Source organism: Xenopus laevis, chromosome 4L (assembly GCF_017654675.1).
Source record: "Xenopus laevis strain J_2021 chromosome 4L, Xenopus_laevis_v10.1, whole genome shotgun sequence".
Lineage (NCBI taxonomy): Eukaryota > Metazoa > Chordata > Amphibia > Anura > Pipidae > Xenopus > Xenopus laevis.
The window spans coordinates 25,926,719-25,950,270 of record NC_054377.1 but is presented as its reverse complement, the minus strand read 5'-3'; the positions used below and the strand labels follow the sequence as shown (position 1 = coordinate 25,950,270).

The following is a 23,552-nucleotide window of genomic DNA, read 5'->3' as shown; positions in this document are numbered from 1 at the left end:
CAAGTGCCTACTAAACACTTTTGCCTTCATTAAATGGTTGCTTTACTACAAAAGATGCTAAAGCAAAATAAAAACAAAATAAAAGCTGAATTTCTTTTTTTTTACATTTTTATTTTTAAGTAAAAATTAAAAAAAGATTTGATCAGATGAGAGACAGAAGCTAAAATGACTGCATATACTGTAGCTCCAGAAGGAGAAATATAGCAAGCAGAGGAACGCACTACTGAATATAAAAACAAAATCATATCGGATTCTGAACCCTAAATGCTCTGCAGGGCATGACAGTGCTGCAAGACACGCGCCTCAGATACGGCAGAACTGTAAGCCACAGCCAATACATAGGGGCTGAACAGAAGTTTAAAATGCTGAGTCTTACATACAGTAAGAGCCCTCAAACTGTACATGCTAGGCAGTTTGTTCCCCACAGAGGAGAAGACTTCCATGTTTGTTTTATACGTTAAAAAAAAAAAAATAATAATATACAATCCACCCCAACACCCACGAAAACCATAACACAACCCATATCATCCCCATCCTGCAAAATAAAACTTTCACCGGCGTCCACGGTAACCTTGATAATTCCAGTGCTGTGTCCTGTCCTCATAATTCTGCCAGTGCTGAAAAAGAAATTAGAAGAGAAACAGAACTTAGCAGAGAGAATACTAAAGCAATTAATATAACTTCATTAGCTGCAAAAATTATGTCAGGCGTTGGGTCGACAGATTGCATTGAAGTCGGATGCAGTTACACTGGTCAAAATAGAAAAGGACAAAATTGAAAAATATTATGTGTAAACAACATGCAAGACCTGCCATCCCACAAAACACTAGGGATGCACCGAATCCACTATTTTGGATTCGGCCTAACCCCCGAATCCTTTGCGAAATATTCTGCCGAATACCGAACCGAATTCTATTTTGCATGTGCAAATAAGGGATGGGAAGGGAAAAACATTTTCTACTTCCATGTTTTGTGACAAAAAGTCACAAAATTTCCCTCCCCTAATTTGCATATGTAAATTAGGATTCGGTCTGTGCCGGCAAGAAGGATTTGGCCGAATCCTGCTGAAAAAGGCTGAATCCCGAACCAAATCCTGGATTCGGTACATCCCTAGTTTAAAGGTATTCTGTGATGATTTTTATGGTGTCGTTTTTATTTCTAAATTACATTATTTACATTACAAATAATTCACTGCACTATTTAACATTTTATTCCTGAATCAATAAGTGTTTTGTTCTAGTTGTAATATTGGTGTAGAAGCAGCAATCTCAGGTCATTGTCCCTGATCCCGTGCTTTCAGAAAGAGCCAGTGCTTCCCAATGGAACTGCTTTCAGATTAAGCAGTTTCTTTTACTCAATGTAACTGAAGGTGTGGCAGTGGGACTTTTGCTGGTGAGTGCTATTCTCATATTTTCAAGCAGGGAGTTATCTGGTTACCTTCCTATTGTTCTACTGAAGGGCTGCTGTGGGGGTAAGGAGGGGGGGTAATTTCACTCCAACTTGCAGTATAACAGTAAAGAGTGACTGATGTTTATCACATGACCGAGGGCACCTGGGAAACTAGTCACAACATGTCTAGACCCTGGTCAGATATCAATATTAAAAAAAATCTGATTTCTCTTTTGAAAAACGGATTTCAGTGCAGAATTCTGCTGGAGCAGCACTATAATTTGATACATTTTTAAAGAAACACGTTTTCCTGTGACAGAATCCCTTTATTGGTAGTGAGTGATTAGAGGGGCTGGGTTGCGGTGAGGCAGTTGCAGGTTTGGTGGTGGGTCTGGGTTTTAAAATGTGGACCCCGCAAAGGACTCAACACCATGGTGACATCCTAGGCCAGGGGTGCGCAAACTTTTTGCAACGAGGGCCAGATTTGGTGAGGTGAAAATGTGTGGTGGCCGACCAGGCCTGGACTGAGAATTAAAATAGGCCCTGACATTTCAGGTACACAGAGGCCCACTCAGCCCAAACAGAGGCCCAAACAGCCACCACCAGCCCACTAAATACTGACTTTCTATGGCACTTTATAGCAGCCCCTCTGGCCTTTGCCAGAACCCACAGATTGCCAGTCCGGGCCTGGGGCCGACCATTCAGCCCGACATTTTTGAACCATTAACATTAAATTACAGGAATCGAGTAATCGTAGCAGTAATATTTGGGCACATTAGTGAAATGATCTGCCACTTGGTCTATACTGCTGCCTGTGTTCTGAAGGTGTTGGCACGTACTGGCACGTAGTGACGCCATACTTCTTTAGTTTACTGTACTGGCACATCAGTACATCTATTGACACCTTCAGCCGTAAAGAAGTATATAGAAAACAGCGCGTCACTACGTTCCAGTACGTGTCTATTGCCAACACCTTCAGCACACAGGCAGCAGTATAGACCAAGTGGCAGATCATTTCATTAATGTGCCTTAATATTACTGATATGGGATTCCTGATCGCACTGTGCTGGGGGGCCTCATTATTATTAATTTCATGATGGAGGCTGAGGGCCGGTGTAAATTTAAAAACGGGCCGCAATTGGCCCCCGGGCCGCACTTTGGAAATGCCTGTCCTAGGCAAACTAATTTAACTAACATTTCTGCCCTGTTAGTCAATTGTGCAACAAGGTTGTAATAAGTTTTTTTTTTTTCCTTAAAAAGGTTTCTGTAATTTTATCTCATTAAAGCGGACAACTGCATGTCATGCAATAAAAACCAAAGTAAAAGAATGAAAGGCGTTACTAAATGGACAGGGAAGCAGAGAGAGTGAAATCTCATGTAAAGAAACACATAAAAGAAAATGATGGACTCACCCCTCTATTCTGCGGTCTGTAGTTCTGGTACTGGCCATAGTATCTGTTCTGCTGTGCTGGGTACTGGTCATAATAATTCTGGTAACCCTTGATAAACAAGAAAGATGAGATTTAATTAACAGCAGATTATAAAACATGTTTATCAGCACTTTATTTATAGCAATACTACTTGACAGAAACCTGTCTAACAACTCAATGTAGAATACTACATTTTTACTACATACCATACTAAAAGTTAATGGAACACTCCATATAAGCAACGGGACAATGCCTCAACTGCAGTATATAAGGTGCAAGAATAGACCTAACTACAAAAGAATGCATTAGCAATTAGTGTAATACTTGTACCCTAGCTGATCCCCAAATAAAAAAAAAAAAAATGTGGGGAACCCCCTCCCTAGAGATCACTTGCTGCACATATACAGAGTAATATGGTGTTCTCCATAAACACTACATTCCAAACACATACTCCTCTCTGTGGTGCCCAGTACGATCGCTGCTGCTGATGGTACATCTGCTGTCTCGGGTGATTCATATACATGCGGTTATCATAGTTTCTCTGCTGATAATTCCCTAGGGACACAAAGAACAAAATACATACAATTAGTGACTAGACTATGTATTTTTCATCAAATACAAATGTGTTCTTTAATTTCTATAGCAGGCATAGTCAAAATGTGGTTAGGCGTCTGTCACTATTAGAAAGGAGAAAACGATGGCGGAGCTCTCCCCACTCCTTCCGCTCTCCCACGTCCTCCGCAGCTATCGCGGGATCCCGGCAACACTCTCTGAAGAAGTGCCCAGTGTGGGGCACGATACGCGTCAGTTTTTGGCACTCCCACTACTTTGAAACCACTATGTATGTTTAAATAAAGCCAGACATTGATATTATTCCTACCGTCTCCCGTGGATACGTTTTCCAGCGCTGCCAGCGGTAAATTGGTTGTGGATAGTCAAAATGTGGCTCTACAGCTGTTGCTGAACTGCAGCTTTAAGGGGATGGTGATTATTGCAGTATTTTCGCATCTCCATGTATAGGCTTATTGACTTAAAACAAACATTCATCCAGTGTATTTGAAGACCATTTTTTGTTTATGTATTCACGATGGCACTTGTAGGGCAATAACCTTCTCTGTAGCGACATTTACTTTCTCACCTGTGCCATGGTATCCCCCCCGCCCCCTCTCTGGGCGATTTCGCTTGTGCATGCGGTTTCCTCTCTTATCAGGAGCAGGCAGCAGCTGGCGTGCCTCTTTTTTGGCTGCATTTATAAGAGCCTCTGCCTCTTCACAATCCAGCTCTGGATAGAGGATTTCATGCAGGTACTCTGTCCTCTTAGGGATATTAAAGTTGGCTGTTGGAAAGAACAAAAAGAATATATATTATGATAAAATGTTTGCAAAAACTGCTGAATACCAAAAAAGGAGAGAAAGAAGAACCTACATTTCTCCCTGCAAGATAGAGGAGAGATGTAATACCTTTCATCTCAAGGAGAACTGTCTCAGGAATGATCTCCCCTTCTTTCTCTTTACGCTGTTCTACTCTTTTCTTCCATTCTTCCTCATTAGGCACTACCACAACTGCCTTCCGCTGAAAGCCTTTAAAGCAATTCATCTTCCTGCGTTGAGCAGAGTTATATACTGTGCACTATGGGAAAGAAGCAAAGGGAAGTATGAAGACAACAAATTGTGGCTCCGAGTGCTGGAAAAGAATGGGTCTTCCTCTGTACCCTACTATACACATTCCCTACCTGATCAATGATGTAATTCCTCTTTCTGCGGGAAGCAAGTGGAATCAGTCTGATTAGACACTGTGTGGCTAGCTTTGTTAAACTATCTCTAGCTTTAGGATCTTCCTGATTTGAGTCAGGTCCTGCAGTCTGCAGAAAAAAAAAAAAAGGTGAGTACATACAGATTCAACCCATGCACTCTTTATTGGACACCTCTCTCTCTTGTGACACACCTTTAGTTGTGGAATTAATATGTCAGTGCTCATGAGAAGATATTGCTTTTCAGAGTTCTCCTGGCTGTGTTTTAAAGCCCATGTAGTTTTTCCAGATCCTGGGAGCCCAATCATTAGCAACACCTGCAAGAGAGCGAGTAATGCCCATCATTTTAAACAATGTGTGTATGTATGTATGTATGTATGTATGTATGTATGTATGTATGTATGTATGTATGTATGTATGTATATATATATATATATATATATATATATATACATACATACATATACATATATATACACACACACAGATATACATACACACTATGCACAGTCAAAAGTCGAAACATTGTTAAGTGTACCCATTATTCTTTGACCATACCTCACAGTCATCTATGGACTCTAGAGACCTTGCCAGGTCTTCAGGCTGTGCATCCTTCAAGAAAATGAATTCATCAGGTGGCGGGTGCCAGGCCTCCTCTTTTTGTCCAAAATTGACCTGAAATGCGCAACCTTTGCACAGCACATGAGGAAACAATGGCTGGTCACCCAAGACTTCTTTTTCAAAGTGGAACGCTTGACCTAAATTATCCCCATTTTTGGAGAAAAGAAGATCCACAGAATCTCCTTCCAAGTCCTGCAAAAAGGAGGAAAAAGTAGAACGTGAAGATTGTTAATGCAATATGCATGTTGATTTAATCCGAAGCCGAAGAAAACGCATGCCGGTTTCTGCACTAAATTCAAAATTCAGGATATGGCTCAGCCAAGCCGCATTACTTTAAATATTATCATTACTGAAGACAATTTTTTGTTCACAACCGATACAATCTTAAAAAAGAAATTCTCAATTTTGAATATACAAATGAGGATTCATAAGGCATGCACGGAATCCAGGATTCGGCCTTTTTCAGCAGGATTCGGCCGAATTCTTGTGCCTGGCTGAAACGAATCCTAATATGCATATGTAAATTAGGGGCAGGTAGGGAAATCACGTGATTTTTCGTCACAAAAGTAGAATTTTTTCCACTTTTTCCTTTCCTGACCCTAATTTGCATATGCAAATTAGGATTCAGATTCAGTTCGGTATTCGGCCGAATCTTTTACTAAGGATACTTAGTGTCTTGCCAGACATACAAATGCAAAAACCACGGGGCAGCCATTCAAGGTTACATAGGGGCGTATCTGTTATCTGCTATGTAACCTGTGTCTTTTCTCCTTTTTTCCAGCTTGAATGGCTGCCCCAGTGGCTACACAGCAGCTTGTTTATATAAACTATAGTAGTCTTTGTGAAGGAAACACACAGCTTTTACCAGTCCATGCTAACACTATATGATAAAACGCTTTCATTTTTTGGTGTAACTGTTCCTTTAATATCCTTATTTTAAATACTTAATATTAAATGTAATATTATTTAATATTTTCCATGTTGATTGAAAGAAGTTAAGTACACAACATACATGGCATTTTATCACTGTCAAAGCTCAAAAATATTAACCACATCCTTTGGTAAGTCTAAACCAAAGTCAAAGTTGAAAACAATTAGAAAACCTAAAACAACATTTATATATATTAAAGGGGTTGTTCACCTTTAAACAACTAGCTGTTTTCAGATAGATCACCAGAAACAATGATTTTTTCCAATTACTTTATAGTTTCTATTTGTGACCTTTTTTCTAATACTGAAGTGTCATTTTTCACCTTCTAAAGCAGCTCTGGCAAAGGGGGGGGGGGGTCAAACTGTTCTAAATTGATACATTTAGTTGATATATTTCGTATCTTTGTCCCTGCTGAGCAGAATCTCTGAGTTTCATTACAGGCAGCTGTTAGAATTGATACAATAGTTGCTAATACTCCAGAAATGCTGCCGAGAAATGTATCAACTAAATGTTGCAAAATTGTAACAGTTCAGAGTCTGCACCTGAATTACTGAGCTGCCAGACTCAAACACCAGAGACACATACATTCAACTTTAACCTTAGATTTTGGAAAAACAGTGAAAAAGTAATAATGGAAAGTAATTGAAAAAAGTCTATTTCATCGGGAACAATCTGAAAACAACTGAACTGAAAAAAAGTGTGTGGAAGGTGAACAAACCCCTTTAACTGAACCTGTAGAATAGCTGTTAAATATTAAGTTTTGTTCTTACAAACAGAATTGCTTCTGCCATATTCTCCTTCATAGAAGCTCTTAAATCTGATTTCATTATTTTCATTTTAAAAGTATTTAAAGCTATTCGGAGTCGGAGCATTTTTGGCAACTCAAACTCCAGATACCCAAAAGTGCTTCCGATTCCACAGCTCACACACAAGTGGGATGCTCTACCATAAGCTCATATTGTAGGACTGCAGGTACATAAAACACACGGCTGGCAAAATAAACTTACAGCAAAGCAGCCAATCACATCATTTTCTCCAAATGTTTCCCCATATGGATCAAAATGCGAGCTGGTGACTTTCAGGCCTCTACTATCGTATGCATAGGACAAGTCATCTTCACCTATTAGCAACAACAGAGGAACGTTAAGACTTCTATCCTATAGTTTTTCTGTATCCACTAAATCAGACATAACAGAAAAAGGAAATAGAGGAAGAACAAAAATGTTTTACTTACAAACAAAGAAGGGAAAAGATCACACACATTTAAATTATTGAGGCAAACATATGTCATTACCAAGCTGAGGAGATGACTGGCCAACAGACCAACCAACACGTAACAATGGAGTTTCTGTGCACCCTTCCTTTTGCGGTAAATTCTCGGTTAACTGTAAAAATGAAAAACAGAATTATTACAAGAGAGCGAAACACTAATAGTCACGTTTTGTGCAATCTTTCTGAAAAAAATAAAAATACACTAAAAGCGTCAAAATAAACTACCATACAAAGGCAAGACCATCGCATTATTTGTTTTAGCATGTACTAAAGTGGTACTGGTGTTTTTGTTTTACACTTTTTATTCTTTTTTTAGATTTGTACAATTGCTTTTCTTCTGCAGGCAGAGGGTATTCTGGTTTTGGGAGTGCTGCACTTGCATATAGGGATGCACTGAATCCAGGATTCGGCCAAATCCTTCTGCCCGGCCAAACCGAATCCGATTTTGCATATGCAAATTAAAGACGGGGAGGAAAACCATGTGACTTTTTGCCACAAAACAAGGAAGTAAAAAATCGTTTCCCCTTCCCACCCCTAATTTGCATATGCAAATTAGGGTTCGGATTCAGCCGAATCTTTTGCGAAGGATTCAGGGTTCGGCCGAATCCAAAATAGTGGATTCGGTGCATCCCTACTTAAATATTGGCCTGCAGTGCAGTGTCCCCTCGCCTCCCCATAAAGAAATAAAGCTGGTTCGGTGCTAGCACATGCGCGCGTATGGTCACCATGGGCGCGCATCACGCTGTGTTTGCGCATATCTGTCTGTCTGTGCATGTGCACGCATTGCTTTGTGTCAGCGTATTCGTCTGCCGCGGGCAAGACAAAAGGACGTCGGGAGGGGGTCCCCAGGGACTGTAAGGAGGGCCCTTCGCATGCAGCCCCGGTGGGCCCCCAAGGCTCCAGTCCGACTCTGCTGCAGCGTGTTTACATTTCCATCTGTGTTTCAACAGCAATTACATTTTCAAATAATTTTAAAACCACTAAAAAAAAATCCAATTAATGTATACTGGAAAGTTGCTTAAAATTACATTTTCTTTCATTATACAAAAATAGTTCTTGGGTAGAGGAACCATTTAAATAAATATTTTAGTAGAATCCAAGCAATGAGCCAATTTGTAATTGTTTTTCATTTTTTGAGCTCTCTGAATGATTTTGCTTTATATGAAGCTGTTGGGGTCCAATTTACCCTAGCAACCAGCTTGAAACATGAATAAGAGAAAGCCTGAATAGAATGATAAGACGGTGTCCCCCAATCTAGGCAAGAGAAATAGGAACAATAATATTGTAGCTTCACAGAGGAATAATCCATGACCCGCAATAATGCAGACGGTGGTAAATATTTTAAAGAACTATAAAACATGTGAACAATGATAATAAAATACTGTTTTAAGCAGAAATGGATTATTCACCTTGATTTCAAAGTAGACTTTTCCCTTGGTCACTCCATGAGTGGCTCGTGAACCCGACCACAGAGAAGGGAATTTTTCAAAGAAAAGTGGTCTCCCTCCGAAACGGTCGTTATCCATTTTCAATTGCAAGTCACAAGTCACTGTAATAATAAAATGAGCATAGCTTTAAATATTCAAGTTTTATATGTTAGTTCAAATCAAGCTGACAAGTCCAAGTAAAATATCCAGAGCATGATCAGAAATCAATAAAGGATCTGCCAGTGCAAATATTCAATGTGATGAGCTGAACCATGCAACTAGTGCAATCTACAGTTTTACTGACCCTTATGTTACCTGATAAATTAACATGCAAGTATAAATTATTCTTGATGTATTACATACAGTGAAACCTCAATTTTACATCCCCTGATTTCAACTTTTTCCCTCATTTTACATTGTTGTTTTGTGGTCCCACCTATATATTATGCATAATATATTTCTCCGATTTTACATTTTCCTGGATTTTACACCATTTTTTTCTAGGCCCCTGAAAAACTTAAAAATGGGGGTTCTACTGTATGCTAAAATCCTTTCATTTGTAAGCAAGATACTGAGGCACGCCTATCAGTTGCATGCCTTTGGATCCATCAGGTCTCAGTATCAAGATAGGTTTCACAGTTGCATAGTGTTTAAGGTAAGGGAAAAAACCCACAACTTGACTACAAATCCAACACTTTTACCTACATTTCCTATGGAAAACCTATCATGGGGTGCTTTGTGCATTACATGGGAGTATGGGATTAAAAGATCTGCAGGTAACATCACAAACATGAACATGAATTTGACAAATATAGTAGTATATTTACTCATATGATTCAGGGTTTACTTTAAAAATAAACCACCCTTCAGTGGTCAAATTTTTGTTTTAAGTCCTGCAAAAGCTGTACTTTTACTCTTTATTTAATAAGTATGTTGAGTGTGTTTAAAGGGATACTGTCATGGGAAAAAAACAATTTTTCAAAACGCATCAGTTAATAGTGCTGCTCCAGCAGAATTCTGCACTGAAATCCATTTCTCAAAAGAGCAAACAGATTTTTTTATATTCAATTTTGAAATCTGACATGGGGCTAGACATATTGTCAATTTCCCAGCTGCCCCAATTCATGTGACTTGTGCTCTGATAAACTTCAATCACTCTTTACTGCTGTACTGCAAGTTAAGGTGGCCATACACGGGCCGATAAAAGCTGCCGACAGACCGAGTCGGTAGCATATTACCCCGTGTATGGGGCCACCCGATGGGCTTCACCGATCGAGAGCCAGATCTCAATCGGATGGGACTAAAAATCCCGTCAGATCGCGGCCACATCTGTTCGTTGATGCGGTCCCGTGATCCGACCGCCTGTTACAATTTGTAAGGATCCGATCGTTGGGCCCTAGGGCCCACAATCGGATGAGCCCGATATTGCCCACCTCAAATTAACCTAGCAATCATGCGTTGATGTGAAAAAGAAACTAGAGTATGAATATGTGAAGGCCTGAATAGAAAGATGAGTAACAAAAAGAAGCAATAAGAATACATCTGTAACCTTTCAGAGCATTTGTTTTTTAGATGGGGTCAGTGACCATTATTTGAAAGCTGGAAAGAGAAGACAGCATATAATTTAAAAACTGTAAAATATAAATAACGAAGACCAGTTGAAAAGCTGCTTAGAATTGGTCACTCTATAACATACTAAAGGTTAATTTAAAGGTGAACCACCTCTGTTAATTCTGGGAAACTTCAAAAGAAGTCAGTTTCCTGCAATTAAGCAGGAAAAGTGTTTTACTCAAAGCAATCTGAGGGTTAGACAAAGGGAAAGCTTTTTTGGGTCAGCTGCTGTAGCACAAATTTACTGCTGGCAACAAATCTCGTCTACCATTACCCTTATAGAACATTGACAAAAATGTAAAACAAGTAGCAGTTTACTAGGCAGAAGGTTTACTAGTTTTCCTGCAACAAACTGTGATTCTGTGCTACTGTTTGACTTATTCAGTGAAGTGCTTAACTGTCTATATAAGTGCAATTATAGGTAATTATGCAAGTCATACTTTTTCTTGTATCATGATGCAATAATTTTTTAGTGTAGTCAGGCCCACTTATAACAGAAAGTACTGAAACAAGTATTAAGAAGTACCTACATTTATCCAAACAGAGAAGATTTTCATCTATTTCACTGTCTTCCTCTTCGGGAGGAACAGGAGACTTTGATCTAACAAGGGAAAGAAAAAATGAATAAATGATTGCTGTATCACGTGCCGGCAACGCAAAAACAGTTCCTACACTTACAGTTATAAAGCTCAATACATATGAACTATAGTCTCATTTAATTGTAAAAGAGTTGTGTGTATATATATATATATATATATATATATACCCCCAAAATCCAAGGTGCACACCGATGACTAGGTTTTTGCCTGGGTGCCAGCATAAAAGATATATCAAACATAAAGCAGGATGCGGCACTCACAGGGACTTAATACAAAAACAAAAAATCTTTATTGGACTCAACGTTTCGATCCACCACAGGGATCTTCGTCAGGTTTGCATTTTTTTTTGTTTTTGAATCAAGTCCCTGTGAGTGCCGCATCCTGCGTTATATATTTATAGTGGATGGCATATATGTATCCCCTGTTTTTAGGATCTGAGCCATCCATTTAGGAATATGCCCTTTAAGAAACACCAGAGGGTTAAGCAGCCAGAAGGTGGGCTGGACAGCCAAGGAGTGTTTAGGGGATTCAGCAGCAGGTGTGCAATGTGAGAGTAGGAGCTGCACAGCTGGGCTGGGCTGTTGGGTTGGAACGACTGTACTTTCAGAGACCTGGGGGGGCCTGATAGCCAGGGGGATATTTTCCTGGTGTTTTCCCCACAGACCATGCCTGGATAGTACCTTGGGGTACTGAAAACGTAAAAACGCTGAAGTAAGCTATTTTGTTTATTGCTGGACTTTATGTTGCTGAATGAAGCTGTTTTTCTTTCTGTTGCATTTTGACTGCTGCTGGAAGCTCTTTGTGATCAAAATAAATGAACTGTTTTTCTTTTCACCTTGGAGTGGCCTGCGTTTATGCTAACAATCCCGCTGTGATCCCCCCAAACTTCACTATATATATATATAATATATATATATATATATTATATATATATATATATATATATATATATATATATATATATATATATATATATATATATATATATATATATATATTCTCCCTTTAAACTTGCACACATAGATTTAGACATACAATTTTAAACTGAGATTTGTAATGACTGGGATTTGAAGTAACTCTGCTAAAGACCGCAAGATGGATTTTCATTTCTTTGCAGTTCTCTGGATCCCCGTACAAAATAAAGTGGATCTAAATATTTCTTTGTTTACAGTTTTGCATAATACTGTTACATTTCTGTTTCTCAGAATCACTTCATATTTGCGCTCAACTGGAAGGAAATGGAGAGAGGCTGAAATAAAGCGTAGCAATACTTCTCACCTGCTATAATATGCTTCCTCTTTGAATTCATGGTATGTACGGCCATTCTGTTCATCGTCTCTTATTCTCTTAACTCCGTGACGTTTTGGCTCTGCGCTCCTTGAATCAGGCAACTCCTCCTTGATCTGGCTACTCTCAGCTGCAAAAAGGAGATGGATTGTTAAAAGAAAAAAAAAAAAAAGCTTTATGTATAAATGCTACTGGTAAATCAAGGCTTCACCACACTAGAAATCTTGAAATCTGAGAAATGAAGCAGTTTCTCTTCATGTCACCATGGGGAAGCTGCACATGAAATTATTAAACATGTCTGATCATTTGCCAAAGCAGCCCCTTGACCTGGCATACACATCCAAATTGTTGGCAGTATTGCCAAAACTGCTCAACCAGATATGGGCCATATGACAGGCTTAAACCATGAAAAAAAGAAACCATCACATCTCTCATCTTCTGGGAGAAAATCAGTCAGCTTTTCACTTGTTTATGCAACGGTTATACTGTTCTCCTGAGTGTAATAATATTAAAGGGCAAGTCAACCCCAAAATAAAGTTACCAAATAAAAGAAAACATAATTCTAAGAAACTTTCTTAAATACATTTTTTAAAAGTCTTTGAATTTAAAGTTATTTGTAAAAAAAAAAAAAAATAGCTATTGAAAGCAGCATTTGCTTAACTCCTGGCAGTTACTTTTTTGCAAAAAAAGTCTCAGTTCAACATTGCTTAGAATTATGTTTTCTTTAATTAGGAAAAAAAAAATTGGGGGCGGGGGTTGACATTCTCTTTAATTTAGATAGATAGATTCCTGTATTTGTCACATACAAAGTTATACAAGTATAATCTGCAGTGAAATGTAACCTTATCATTCCAAAAAAAAAAATAAGAATATAATTGTGCAAAAAAAAGAAGAAAAAAAAAAAGAAACCGTTTAGTTGATATAGGTAAATTGAGGCCAATAAAAACAAAAGCCCTGCCAATATGCCACCAGAATTATTATGGAACATTCCGAACCACCGGAATTATTATGGAACAATCCCAGCCTAGCGAATATATTCCAGTTTCTCATTTAGAATAAAAAGAAGTGTTGAATTTAGGAGATCTAAGTGTGGCTGTTACCTGTACCCATTTGTTGGACTTACCTGTTGTAGATTTGTCTTCGTCCGTGCACTCCTCTGCAGCCAAGTCACCCAGGTCTGTTTTTGAAGCTGCTCCATTCAGGGATTCCACCCCCATATCAGATTCCTCTCCTTCTACAGCAGGAGGGCTTTCCTTGTTCATAGTGTCAGCCAGTGAGTCAGTCTCCTCTTCCTTCTTTACAGTTGCAGCATCATTCCCCTGGGCTGCTTCCATCTCATTTGGATTAGAATCTTCCTCCTCCTCCTCTTCCGGGCCTTCATGGGGCATCTGCTCTTCATCCTCTTCTTCCCCTAGATCCAGCTCTTCATCACCCCCAGCCACTTCCTGTATACAAACCCCTTTCTCTTCATCGCCCCCCAAAAGTTCAGAATCCAAAGCCTCCTGCAACCTCTCGCACAGCTCTGCCTTAAGCCCACGGCTCTCCAGGCCCCTGCGCTGCAGCTCAGCCCGCAGCTCAGTCACTTTCATCTTCCGTGGGTCCAGGCCGCTCATCCTCAGCTCTGATTATGGAGACACAGAAACAAAGCGGAAATTAACTACAGGAAGCGGAAAAGTAAGACCTAACCGGAAGTAGATCAGGAAGAAACACTATAGCGGAAGCTGGCAAACCGGAGAGGAGGAGGGAAGAAAATATTGTACAGTCTCTGTGTCCCGACCACCTGTTATGGACCGAATGGGAGTCCAATCAGGGACTCTTTTTTTTTGTGCGCGCTTACAATGTGGTCCAATCGTCACGCGGATTGGCTTGCGGTAAAGATGACGTTCCTAGGTGGGCAGCGGCCACAAAAAAATATATAAAACTTACGCGGAACGTCCAACTTGTTGCAAGACTTTCGGTATAGCGCTCCCTTTCTTCCCTGCTACAGACCGTCCGCCACTGCAAAAAGAGACAACCGCTTACAGCTCTGAACCCCACCTTTGTGACATCCTTCATTCCAATTGGCCTGTCCGACAAGGGTTCGTTCCGCCTTAATGACGTGGCAAATACTAATTGGCTTTATTGAGGGAAAGACCCGACTCCCGTAGGCGCTGGTTATCATTTGCTCACGTGACCCTCTATCGCCTCTCTTCTGATTGGCCAGCCTTTGGCGGCTGCTAAGTTGCGCGCTGCTTCGCCCTATTCATTCTGAAGAAAAATAAACAGTGACGTATTGTGTTCTGATTGGCGCATGGACAGTGTCAGCACGTGGCTGTGCATTACTCGTAATTGGGAGTTGTAGTTTAGTCAGTCACGGCGAGTTAGTGTCTTTTATCCCAGCATTACATATTCTTCCGCCGTATTGACGTATTTACTGCTTCCATTTACCAGTCGACATTCACTTTATACAACTGTAACTATTTCTGTAATTAAACTCTCATTTCAAGTGTGATTTGTGTCACGCAAGTGACTGGCTAAAATGAATCATTTTGCGCGGCCGAAACGCATACAAATAAAGTTGGTTGCGGGGCGCGTCACGTGACACCACCTCAGCCGCTTCCTAGTTGTGGGCGGAGTCTTGAAGCCGGAAGTAACATGCAGCAGGGAGTGAGTTATGGCTGAGCAGGTAGATTCGCGACTTCTTTACACCACGAGGCTTGTGTGTTCAGATTTCTGTTATCAAACAGAATGGAATCTTGGTATCGCCTTCCATTAATTCTTAGGCTATGGGCCGCACAGGCTGAAGGCTCCAGGTCACGGTATGTGTGTGATTGGATTCAATGGAGCAGACCCACTTCTCTCAGGCTGCAGAATACACAGGCAGAGAGCAGTTGGATCTTAGCCTGTGCGCCCACAGCCTTATGGGATCACATTAGTCAGCTTTTTCACGTTTTTTACAGTCTGACCTGTAGGTTCACCCATGTGTGCAGGGGATGAATGGAGGTTAGTCAGGGCATTTTGTAACCCTCCTGCTATGCTACAAAACATGTGGGCAATAAAATACTGGAATCCTACTGTTTGTCATCACCCCCTTAAGCATCTCCTGCTTCTGTCTATCCTATTACAGTAACACTCCTTATGCACCTCCTGCTCATATCTATCCTATCCTCTCCCTTATGCACCTCCTGCTCATATCTATCCTATCCTCTCCCTTATGCACCTCCTGCTCATATCTATCCTATCCTCTCCCTTATGCACCTCCTGCTCATATCTATCCTATCCTCTCCCTTATGCACCTCCTGCTCATATCTATCCTATCCTCTCCCTTATGCACCTCCTGCTCATATCTATCCTATCCTCTCCCTTATGCACCTCCTGCTCATGTCTAGCTATCCTGTCAGCTCCCTTATGCACCTCCTCATGTCTAGCTATCCTATCTTCTCCCTTATGCACTTCCCGCTCCTGTCTAGCGATCCTGTCAGCTCCCTTATGCACCTCCTCATGCCTAGCTATCCTATCTTCTCCCTTATGCACCTCCTCATGTCTAGCTATCCTATCTTCTCCCTTATGCACCTCCTGCTCATGTCTAGCTATCCTATCCTCTCCCTTATGCACTTCCTCATGTCTAGCTATCCTATCTTCTCCCTTATGTACCTGCTCATGTCTAGCTATCCTATCTTCTCCCTTATGCACTTCCCGCTCCTGTCTAGCTATCCTGTCAGCTCCCTTATGCACCTCCTCCTCATGCCTAGCTATCCTATCTTCTCCCTTATGCACCTCCTCATGTCTAGCTATCCTGTCAACTCCCTTATGCACCTCCTCCTCATGTGTAGCTATCCTATCCATTCCCTTATGCACCTCCTCATGTCTAGCTATCCTATCTTCTCCCTTATGCACCTCCTCATGTCTAGCTATCCTATCTTCTCCCTTATGCACCTGCTCATGTCTAGCTATCCTGTTGGCTCCCTTATGCACCTCCCACTCCTGTCTGGCTAATCCTCGACGTGCCTTACATGCAGTCTAACCTTTCATTTGAATAGAAAAACAATATTTCATCTCCTATTTTAGCTTTTTTTGCTGGTCATAAATTATAAACCTATTGTAAATTTTAATTGGTTATTGACTAACCCCCTTCAAGAAATTAGGTCAGATTGTACAAATATTTGACCAAATGACCACCAGTTGGCTCAGAAGTGGTCAGTTATATGCTGTATCTCCGGAAGAGCTCCATCTAGAGGCTACTAATGGATGTTCTATGTAGAGACTTGAGGATTACATCAGGAAAGGTAGCAGCATGGAAGCTCTGAAGGAAATAAAATAAGCAAAATCACGGTCAGGGTGCCATGACGCACAGACATTTTAGTGCTAATAACTAGAGTTCCTAAAAAGGTAATTATTTAACATAAGGTTAGCATGGGGGGGGTTATTATTTTGACTGAATTGTTGGAAAGGCTAGAAATCAGCTTGTCAACAATGGAAACCATTATGTGCACTTAGCTTTATATCATAATTGTACACATATGTATTTGCATGTATACAAAATATAATCCTTTCTTTTTCCCATTTATCTGCATTCCTTGAAAGATTGGAGCTGTGGATCAGTGCCTTTTGCAAGCAAGTTCATTCAAGTCTCAGGGTAATCAATGTTACTCAGAGCACCGTATTCGCCAGGCAGTCAGTATGTACCATAAAGCTTTGCTTCAGCTTCGCAGCCTTGATGCAAGTCTGTTTTCTCCGCTGCCTGGTGTGGGCCCTACAGCTGTTAAATTAAATTCTCAGCAGGCTGAGGAACTGAAAACCTTACAGGCAGATTGCTACAACAATTTAGCTGGTAAGTTATCTCATTGATCTGTCATGATCAATGAGATAGAATGAGGGGGGGGGATCCTTTGCACAAACATGAAGGTGATGAACATTCCCCCTTCGTAATACACTGTTCATTCATGGCACTCCAGCTGAGTCTGTGAGCATACATTGGAATCAAAATAACTGAAGCTGTTTTCCTAGAGAAGTACCACAGTTATGGGATCTGTTATCTAAAAACCTGTTATCCACAAATAACAGAATGAGGGGCCATGTCCTATAGCAGTGATCCCCAACCAATAGCTCGCAAGCAACATGTTGCTCATCAACCCTTGGGATGTTGCTCCCAGTGGCCTCAAAGCAGGTGCTTATTTTTGAATTCCAGGCTTGGAGGCAAGTTTTGGTTGCATAAAAACCAAGTTTACTGCCAAAGAGAGCCTCCTGTAGGCTGCCAGTCCACGTATGGGTTACCAAATAGCCAATCACAGCCCCTTTTTGGTACCCCAGGAGGTTTTTGCATGCCTGTGTTGCTCCCCAACTCTCTTTATTTTTGAATGTGGCTCATGGGTAAAAAAGGTTGGGGACCCATGTCCTATAGACTCCATTTTAATTATTTCCATTTTCCCTGTAATAAAAACACAGAACCGTGTACTTGATCCAAACCAAGATATACAGTAATTAATCTTTATTGGAGCCAAAACTATTCAGTTGGCTTTAATTAATGTTTACCCAGGTCCCAAGCATTCTGGTTAACAGATCCCATACCTGTAAGAGCAGAGGAGGTAAGACAGAGCCTAGGGGGACTCCAATAGAGAGATGGAGCCGGAAAAAGCAACTTATGGAATGTTCAAGAAAGACAATTTGAACCATGAATGCCAGTAGAAAAGTCTAGGAGGAGTGACTTTGTCAAGTGATGTGAGGAAATCTAAGAGGATGAATATGGAATCGTGTACTGTAGAATTTGCCAGGAAAAGCCCATTGGTTACTTATTTGAGGATATTTGTCAGAAGCTAGATTGCAGGGGGGGGGCAGGAATGAGGTTATGAGTGAAATGCTAAACTATGCCTGTGTAAACTTAAGGTGGCAATACACGGGCCGATAAAAGCTGCCGACAGACCGAGTCGGCAGCTTATTGGCCCGTGTATGGGGGCCCCCGACGGGCTTCCCCGATCGAGATCTGGCCGAAAGTCGGCCAGATCTCGATCGGATGGGGTTAAAAATCCCGTCGGATCGCGGCCGTATCTGTTCGTTGATGCGGTCCCGCGATCCGACCGCCCGTTTGGCGAACGCTAGGATCCGATCGTTGGGCCCTAGGGCCCACGATCGGATCAGCCCGATATTGCCCACCTCAAGGTGGGCATATCGGAGGGAGATCCGCTCGTTTGGCGACATCGCCAAACGAGCGGATCTATCCGTGTATGGCCACCCTAAGTCTTTCCAACATTTTGCAGGCAGTAGAAGATGCCGGACGATAGTTGATGGAGAGCTGGGGCCGGGATTTGTTTTTGAGGGAGGGCGTCAGTGCATGTTTGAACAAGGCCAGAAATGTAGCAGACGAAATTGAAAGGTTAACAAGTTGCACGGCTAAGTGTATTGGACAGTGGGCAATGAAGATGAGATGGTATGGTTTTACGGGAACAGGCCAGAACCTCCACTTCCACATAATCCAATTATATTGATATTCAGCAGCACTTCCAGTGAAATTGAGGTTCCTACCAGGATATGATAATGTACACATTCCAGCAATTCTTAGTCCTGTTTGACAGGCTCCATTAGGTGACACATTGCATTCTCAATCTAACTACTAATATGAGATTGTATAAAGGAATAATGCTTCATTTTTAACAACACTGCTCTTTTCTATCCTGCAGCTTGTCTATTGCAGAGTCAGCCTCCTCGCTATCAGCGTGTCTATGAATGTAGTTTGCAGGTTCTGAGTCTGCAGCCTCAGAATGTCAAAGCCTTGTACAGAGCAGGGGTTTCAAGCTATCACCTTAAAGACTACACCAATGCTCATCATTACCTGTCACAGGCAGCCTCTAAAGCACCAAAAGGTATCATTTTTATACTCCCAGTCTGAAATGTACCCTTGTTTAAAGCCAATATACTTTGCATGAATAATTTGTAGGGCTGATTGACCTTAAAGGAAAACTATACCCCCCAAACAATGTAGGTCTCTATTAAAAGATACTGAGTAAAACAGCTCATGTGTAAAACCCTGCTTCATGTAAATGAATCATTATCATAATAATATACTTTTTTAGTAGTATGTGCCATTGGGTAATCATAAATAGAAAATTGCCATTTTAAAAAATAAGGGCCGCCCCCTGAGATCGTAAGATTCACCGTGCACACATACAAACCAAATGTAAGGTCACATGAGCCAATTAACAGACAGAGTTCTGCCTTTTGCTTCCTCACTTCTTCCTGTTACAGTTAGTGTTGTAGTATTTCTGGTCAGGTGATCTCTGAGGCAGCACAGATAGAGTCACGAAATGGTGGTTCAAGGCAAGAGATGTAAAAGGGCAATATTTATGTAAATATATATTCCAGTTTGGTAAGATTCTTTAATATGTCATTCAATTTGATATAAACTATCTGTTGCTTAAGTGTTCATTTTGGGGGTATAGTTTTCCTTTAAAAATACAATTTTAATTTAGTTTCCCACTTTTATTATTTTTGTGATTTTGAACACTTATTCTTGGTATTTAAACTGCTGCCTGGTTGCTAGAAGTTAATTACCAAAGCAACGAGGCAGCAAATTGTAAGATTATTCAGATAGGCAAATCTTGGCAACAAAAAATAATAATCTCTGAATAAAACCAAATCCCCAATGCAACAGATAATATAGAGGCTTGCACTACATCTCCATTTCCCTCTTATTCGTGTGCTAAATGTTATTTTTTTGTGTAACAGAAGCAGCATGTGGCTAATCAAAACTAATTTTTTATATACCTGCTTTTAGTCTACATATATTTAATCCTTCCTTTCTGTATTCCAACTCCCTGATCTTTTCTTTTACTCCCTCCATTTATAATGTTATGGCTTCTCCATAGATGGCAACATCAGGCGTTATGTTCAGCTCACCGACACAGCCCTGAGCACTTTCAGAGAAGAGGAGAAACAGAGATACCAGGGGATGTTTGGATAATATGCAGTCTGTTCTTGTTCCCACAGTATGCAAAATAAATTGAATAAAATCTATTTTTTTTGTAGTGATTGCATTTTAACATTTTTATTGCCAACAGTCCAAGAGAATGTATAGTGGTGCTGCCCTGGGTGAGTTTTAAGGTGTGTGTGCATATATTTTGTACAGGTGCTGCTGAGTTTGTCTGTACAGCCATTTTTGCTGGGTCATGCGGAATGACTTCAAGAATATCAATCCGTTGAAAGGCACAGTTTGTTTGTTTTTGTTTTTTAAATTAGGAACCATATTTTATTCTTTTGTTCAGAATTGCATGTTTGGATATTAAGAAAAATGTGCCTCCTTCTTGACATGATCTCTTCCAAAAATAGCTGTTAAATTATTTTTACATAGACGTACTTGTTCCACAGATGGAAAGGAAGCCATGATAGTCTGTGTGCGGCAGGGACCAGTTCCCCACATCCTCTTAAGCTCCCCATAGACGTGACGATTCTTCTTGCCGAACGACCGATTTTCGCGAAGTCCGACCAATCCTTCGAAATTATCGTGCGGTTAGTGTGATTTGAATGATCGTACATCTAACTATTTTTCGGCCGACATCTGTCAGGAAATTGATCGGCCAGGTTAAAAAATCTTTGTTGGTCCCAGTGCAATCTATCTATGTTTGCAGGGCCAAGCAGGCAGCTCCCCTTTGTTTTCCTGGCAAATTAGTTGATGGTCAATTCGTACCATCTTTCCGAGAAAATCGTGGTCTCACGATGATGGATTTTTTAAAAATCTCAACAACTATGGCGAGCTTTAGGGTCACAGTGTAATCTTGCAATCCCTCCCTCACCTTGTTGGATTGTAAAGAAATGTGATAAATTCTGGGATTTCAAACCCCTCTGCTTTCAGGGCATCTGTGCAATTAGGGAAATCAGAGGAAAGTACCAGAATCCATCACTTCTCAGTGGAAAATGGTAAGGTTCAGATCAGATAGGGGCCGATTCACTAAGGGTCGAATATCGAGAGTTAATTAACCCTCGATATTCGACTAGGAATTAAGATCCTTCGACTATCGAAGTCAAAGGATTTAGCGCAGATAGTTCGAACGATCAAAGGATAATTCCTTCGATGGAACGATTAAATCCTTCGAATCGAAGGATTTAAATCCAACGATCAAAGGAATATCCTTTGATCAAAAAAAGTTAGCCAAGTCTACGGGGACCATCCCCATAGGCTAACATTGACTTCGGTAGCTTTTAGATGGCGAACTAGGGGGTCGAAGTTTTTTTTAAAGAGCCAGTACTTCGACTATCGAATGGTCGAATAGTCGTACGATTTTTACTTCGAATCCTTCGATTCGTAGTCGAAGGTCAAAGTAGCCCATTCGATGGTCGAAGTAGCCCAAAAAAAACCTTTGAGATTGGAAGTTTTTTAAATTCGAATCCTTTACTCGAAGTTAGTGAATCGGCCCCATAGTGTTTATGCAACTAACTGAATCAGCTTATGATATGAGATTATATATGTGTGTGTGATTGAAGGAAGTGTCTATGCTTTTCATGGCATTGAACAGATTCGTTTAAAAATCAAATATTTTTTCCCCCCATAAACCTAATTGAATGAGCTTATGCCCAAAGGGGCTATTCTTCTCCTTTAAGGGACATTATCATTTTCAGTAATGGTTTTTGCACACAAGGTACTGTATTTAAAGGGAAACTCCACACAAACATAACTTTTTGGAAAGTAAACATAATTTCAAGCAACTTTGCAATATCCATCAATTAAAAAATATGCAGACTTTTTAATGGTTTCTGACAGTTCCTTAAGACTAGCCTCCTGCTGATCTGTCTGACTACTTTGCTGAGCTGGCTGACTACTGTTACTTTGTATCAACAGCCATCTGTCCTCAGCATGTATCCTCCGAAACCCACAATTCGCTGCACATTATTTCAATAAGGAAAGGAACATCACAGTGCAATGCATTGTGGGTTATGTAGTTCCTGCATGCGGTCTGTAAGCTGTGGAGAAGTTGTTACAATTTGTAACATCGGTATTTAGTTCCTCCTTCCCTGCCAGGATTTCAAATGATGCAGAAAGAGAAGAACTGTTAAACAGCTGGATTTAAGCATAGAAAATGGTATTTATTCATACTTTCTGAAGAAATAGTTAAGGGGTTTTTATGGGCCTCTTTATCAAATTTTGGTTTGGAAGCCAGACTTCCCCTTTAAAAGTTATTGTAAGGTAAACTGAATATTCTATAAAGCATGTTCCCCCACTAGAACACTTTTGCAATGGAATCTGAATGAAATGTAAATGCTTGCTCTGATAACCAGTATGGCACCTCTCACTCCTATGAATAAACAGAGTTCAGATACCTACGACTCTTTACATGCTGCCCTGGACCTTGGTTTAATACCAGAAAAAGAATAGAGATGAGCTGACTGGAAGGTAAATGTAAGTAGTGATTGGGCAATAGAAATGAAAGTAAATAAATTATACAGAAAAAGGAGAAGCAGCATGAACAATCTGGACAGGCAAAAAAAATACAACTTATTTTCCTCCAGATTAATTCTGGTTATGTTTAATTAGACAATATAACATAGCATCATTATGCCCTTTGTATGTACACCTTACTATATACAGTACACAGGAAAATAACATATAAAATATCAATAACTGTTGCTGGCAGCAGAAGAGGACAGGTTCTAATAAATTCCCAGGCAAGATATCACCCTAAGGACAGCAACCCTGGTCTTCACTAACATCTAAAAATAGTAATAATCCTCACCTTGCTCGAACCTCGTGAAATATTTTTGTTTTGGAAGGATTCTGTTTTTCACAGGTTTTCCTGCACCAGGTTCAGCAACCAGATGATTGTTTGGTTACTACTAGCTGATTAGTTGCTCTTGGTTACTAGACCTGATGCAAACTTTGCAGGGGGGTGGGTGTGTGGTTTGGCACTCCCTAGTGATGTGCAGGTAGGGCCGATACGCATGGGTTTGGGCTACTTCCACACAAGATTGTCAGGTCATGGGCCTCCGGCAGTCTCTATTTAAAGGCATACAACTGTCCGCCCCATTTCAGGACATCACAAAAAGGTGGCAGGTGGGGTGCTGGTCTATAAAGAGAGCAGCTATACCAGGTCAGGTAGGTGCAGGCCCATTTATTTTCCCCAACCCACACATTACTAACGTCCTATATACATATGTTTCCATTTTAAAACAGCAGTTAATGAAGCTTATTCAACCCTTTTTGACTTCTTTTGAATGGGCTGACGGAGAACAAGTCCCGAACAGATTTGGCCCTCTGGAGGTGGTTCTCCACTA

The 23,552-nt window shown here is 40.5% G+C and overlaps 3 protein-coding genes across 5 annotated transcripts in view; 1 reads left to right on the top strand and 2 right to left on the bottom strand.

Annotated features, from left to right (window-relative positions):
• Window positions 1-244: 244 nt before the first annotated feature.
• On the bottom strand, window positions 245-14,543 carry hnrnpul2.L (heterogeneous nuclear ribonucleoprotein U-like 2 L homeolog). Of its 2 annotated transcripts, none has more exons than XM_018257603.2 (15): window positions 14,355-14,543; window positions 13,441-13,938; window positions 12,309-12,447; window positions 10,962-11,032; window positions 8,803-8,942; window positions 7,416-7,506; window positions 7,129-7,241; window positions 5,128-5,382; window positions 4,764-4,886; window positions 4,552-4,680; window positions 4,280-4,448; window positions 3,958-4,155; window positions 3,271-3,374; window positions 2,802-2,888; window positions 245-617 (listed from the first exon to the last, which is right to left on the bottom strand). In XM_018257603.2, exons 1-15 carry the CDS (start codon window positions 14,476-14,478, stop codon window positions 552-554), a joined length of 2,307 nt encoding a protein of 768 aa, XP_018113092.1. In that variant the 5' UTR covers window positions 14,479-14,543; the 3' UTR covers window positions 245-551. The 2 variants fall into 2 exon arrangements, with proteins under 2 accessions (XP_018113092.1, XP_018113093.1); XM_018257604.2 differs by having other exon boundaries at window positions 14,244-14,395.
• A 141-nt stretch (window positions 14,544-14,684) lies between these two features.
• On the top strand, window positions 14,685-20,314 carry ttc9c.L (tetratricopeptide repeat domain 9C L homeolog). 2 transcript variants are annotated; one of them, XM_018257606.2, is made up of 4 exons: window positions 14,685-14,982; window positions 16,881-17,127; window positions 18,971-19,153; window positions 20,156-20,314. In XM_018257606.2, the coding sequence occupies exons 1-4, from the start codon at window positions 14,971-14,973 to the stop codon at window positions 20,248-20,250; spliced, it is 537 nt and encodes a 178-aa protein (XP_018113095.1). In that variant the 5' UTR covers window positions 14,685-14,970; the 3' UTR covers window positions 20,251-20,314. The 2 variants fall into 2 exon arrangements, with proteins under 2 accessions (XP_018113095.1, XP_018113097.1); XM_018257608.2 differs by lacking the exon at window positions 14,685-14,982 and adding an exon at window positions 15,132-15,299.
• Window positions 20,315-22,776: 2,462 nt separating this feature from the next.
• The window catches only part of dact4.L (dishevelled binding antagonist of beta catenin 4 L homeolog), a 13,014-nt gene continuing 12,238 nt past the window's right edge, over window positions 22,777-23,552 (bottom strand). Inside the window, exon 4 of the mRNA NM_001096125.2 lies at window positions 22,777-23,552. This exon is cut by the window's right edge and continues 441 nt beyond it. Within this exon, the coding sequence (NP_001089594.1) occupies window positions 23,455-23,552 (98 nt within the window). The 3' untranslated portion in view covers window positions 22,777-23,454.

What these genes read in the sequence shown, in the direction of transcription:
- hnrnpul2.L (XM_018257603.2), bottom strand. Translation starts at nt 14,478, where the DNA reads ATGATAACCAGCGCCTACGGGAGTCGGGTCTTTCCCTCAATAAAGCCA. An exon ending in CCAGTCATCTCCTCAGCTTG is followed by an intron (nt 7,242 to 7,415) that starts GTAATGACATAT and finishes TGTTGCTAATAG; the next exon opens with GTGAAGATGACTTGTCCTAT. An exon ending in ATGTGATTGGCTGCTTTGCT is followed by an intron (nt 5,383 to 7,128) that starts GTAAGTTTATTT and finishes TCCTTTTTGCAG; the next exon opens with GACTTGGAAGGAGATTCTGT.
- ttc9c.L (XM_018257606.2), top strand. An exon ending in TTGCTACAACAATTTAGCTG is followed by an intron (nt 17,128 to 18,970) that starts GTAAGTTATCTC and finishes TCTATCCTGCAG; the next exon opens with CTTGTCTATTGCAGAGTCAG. An exon ending in AGCCTCTAAAGCACCAAAAG is followed by an intron (nt 19,154 to 20,155) that starts GTATCATTTTTA and finishes GCTTCTCCATAG; the next exon opens with ATGGCAACATCAGGCGTTAT.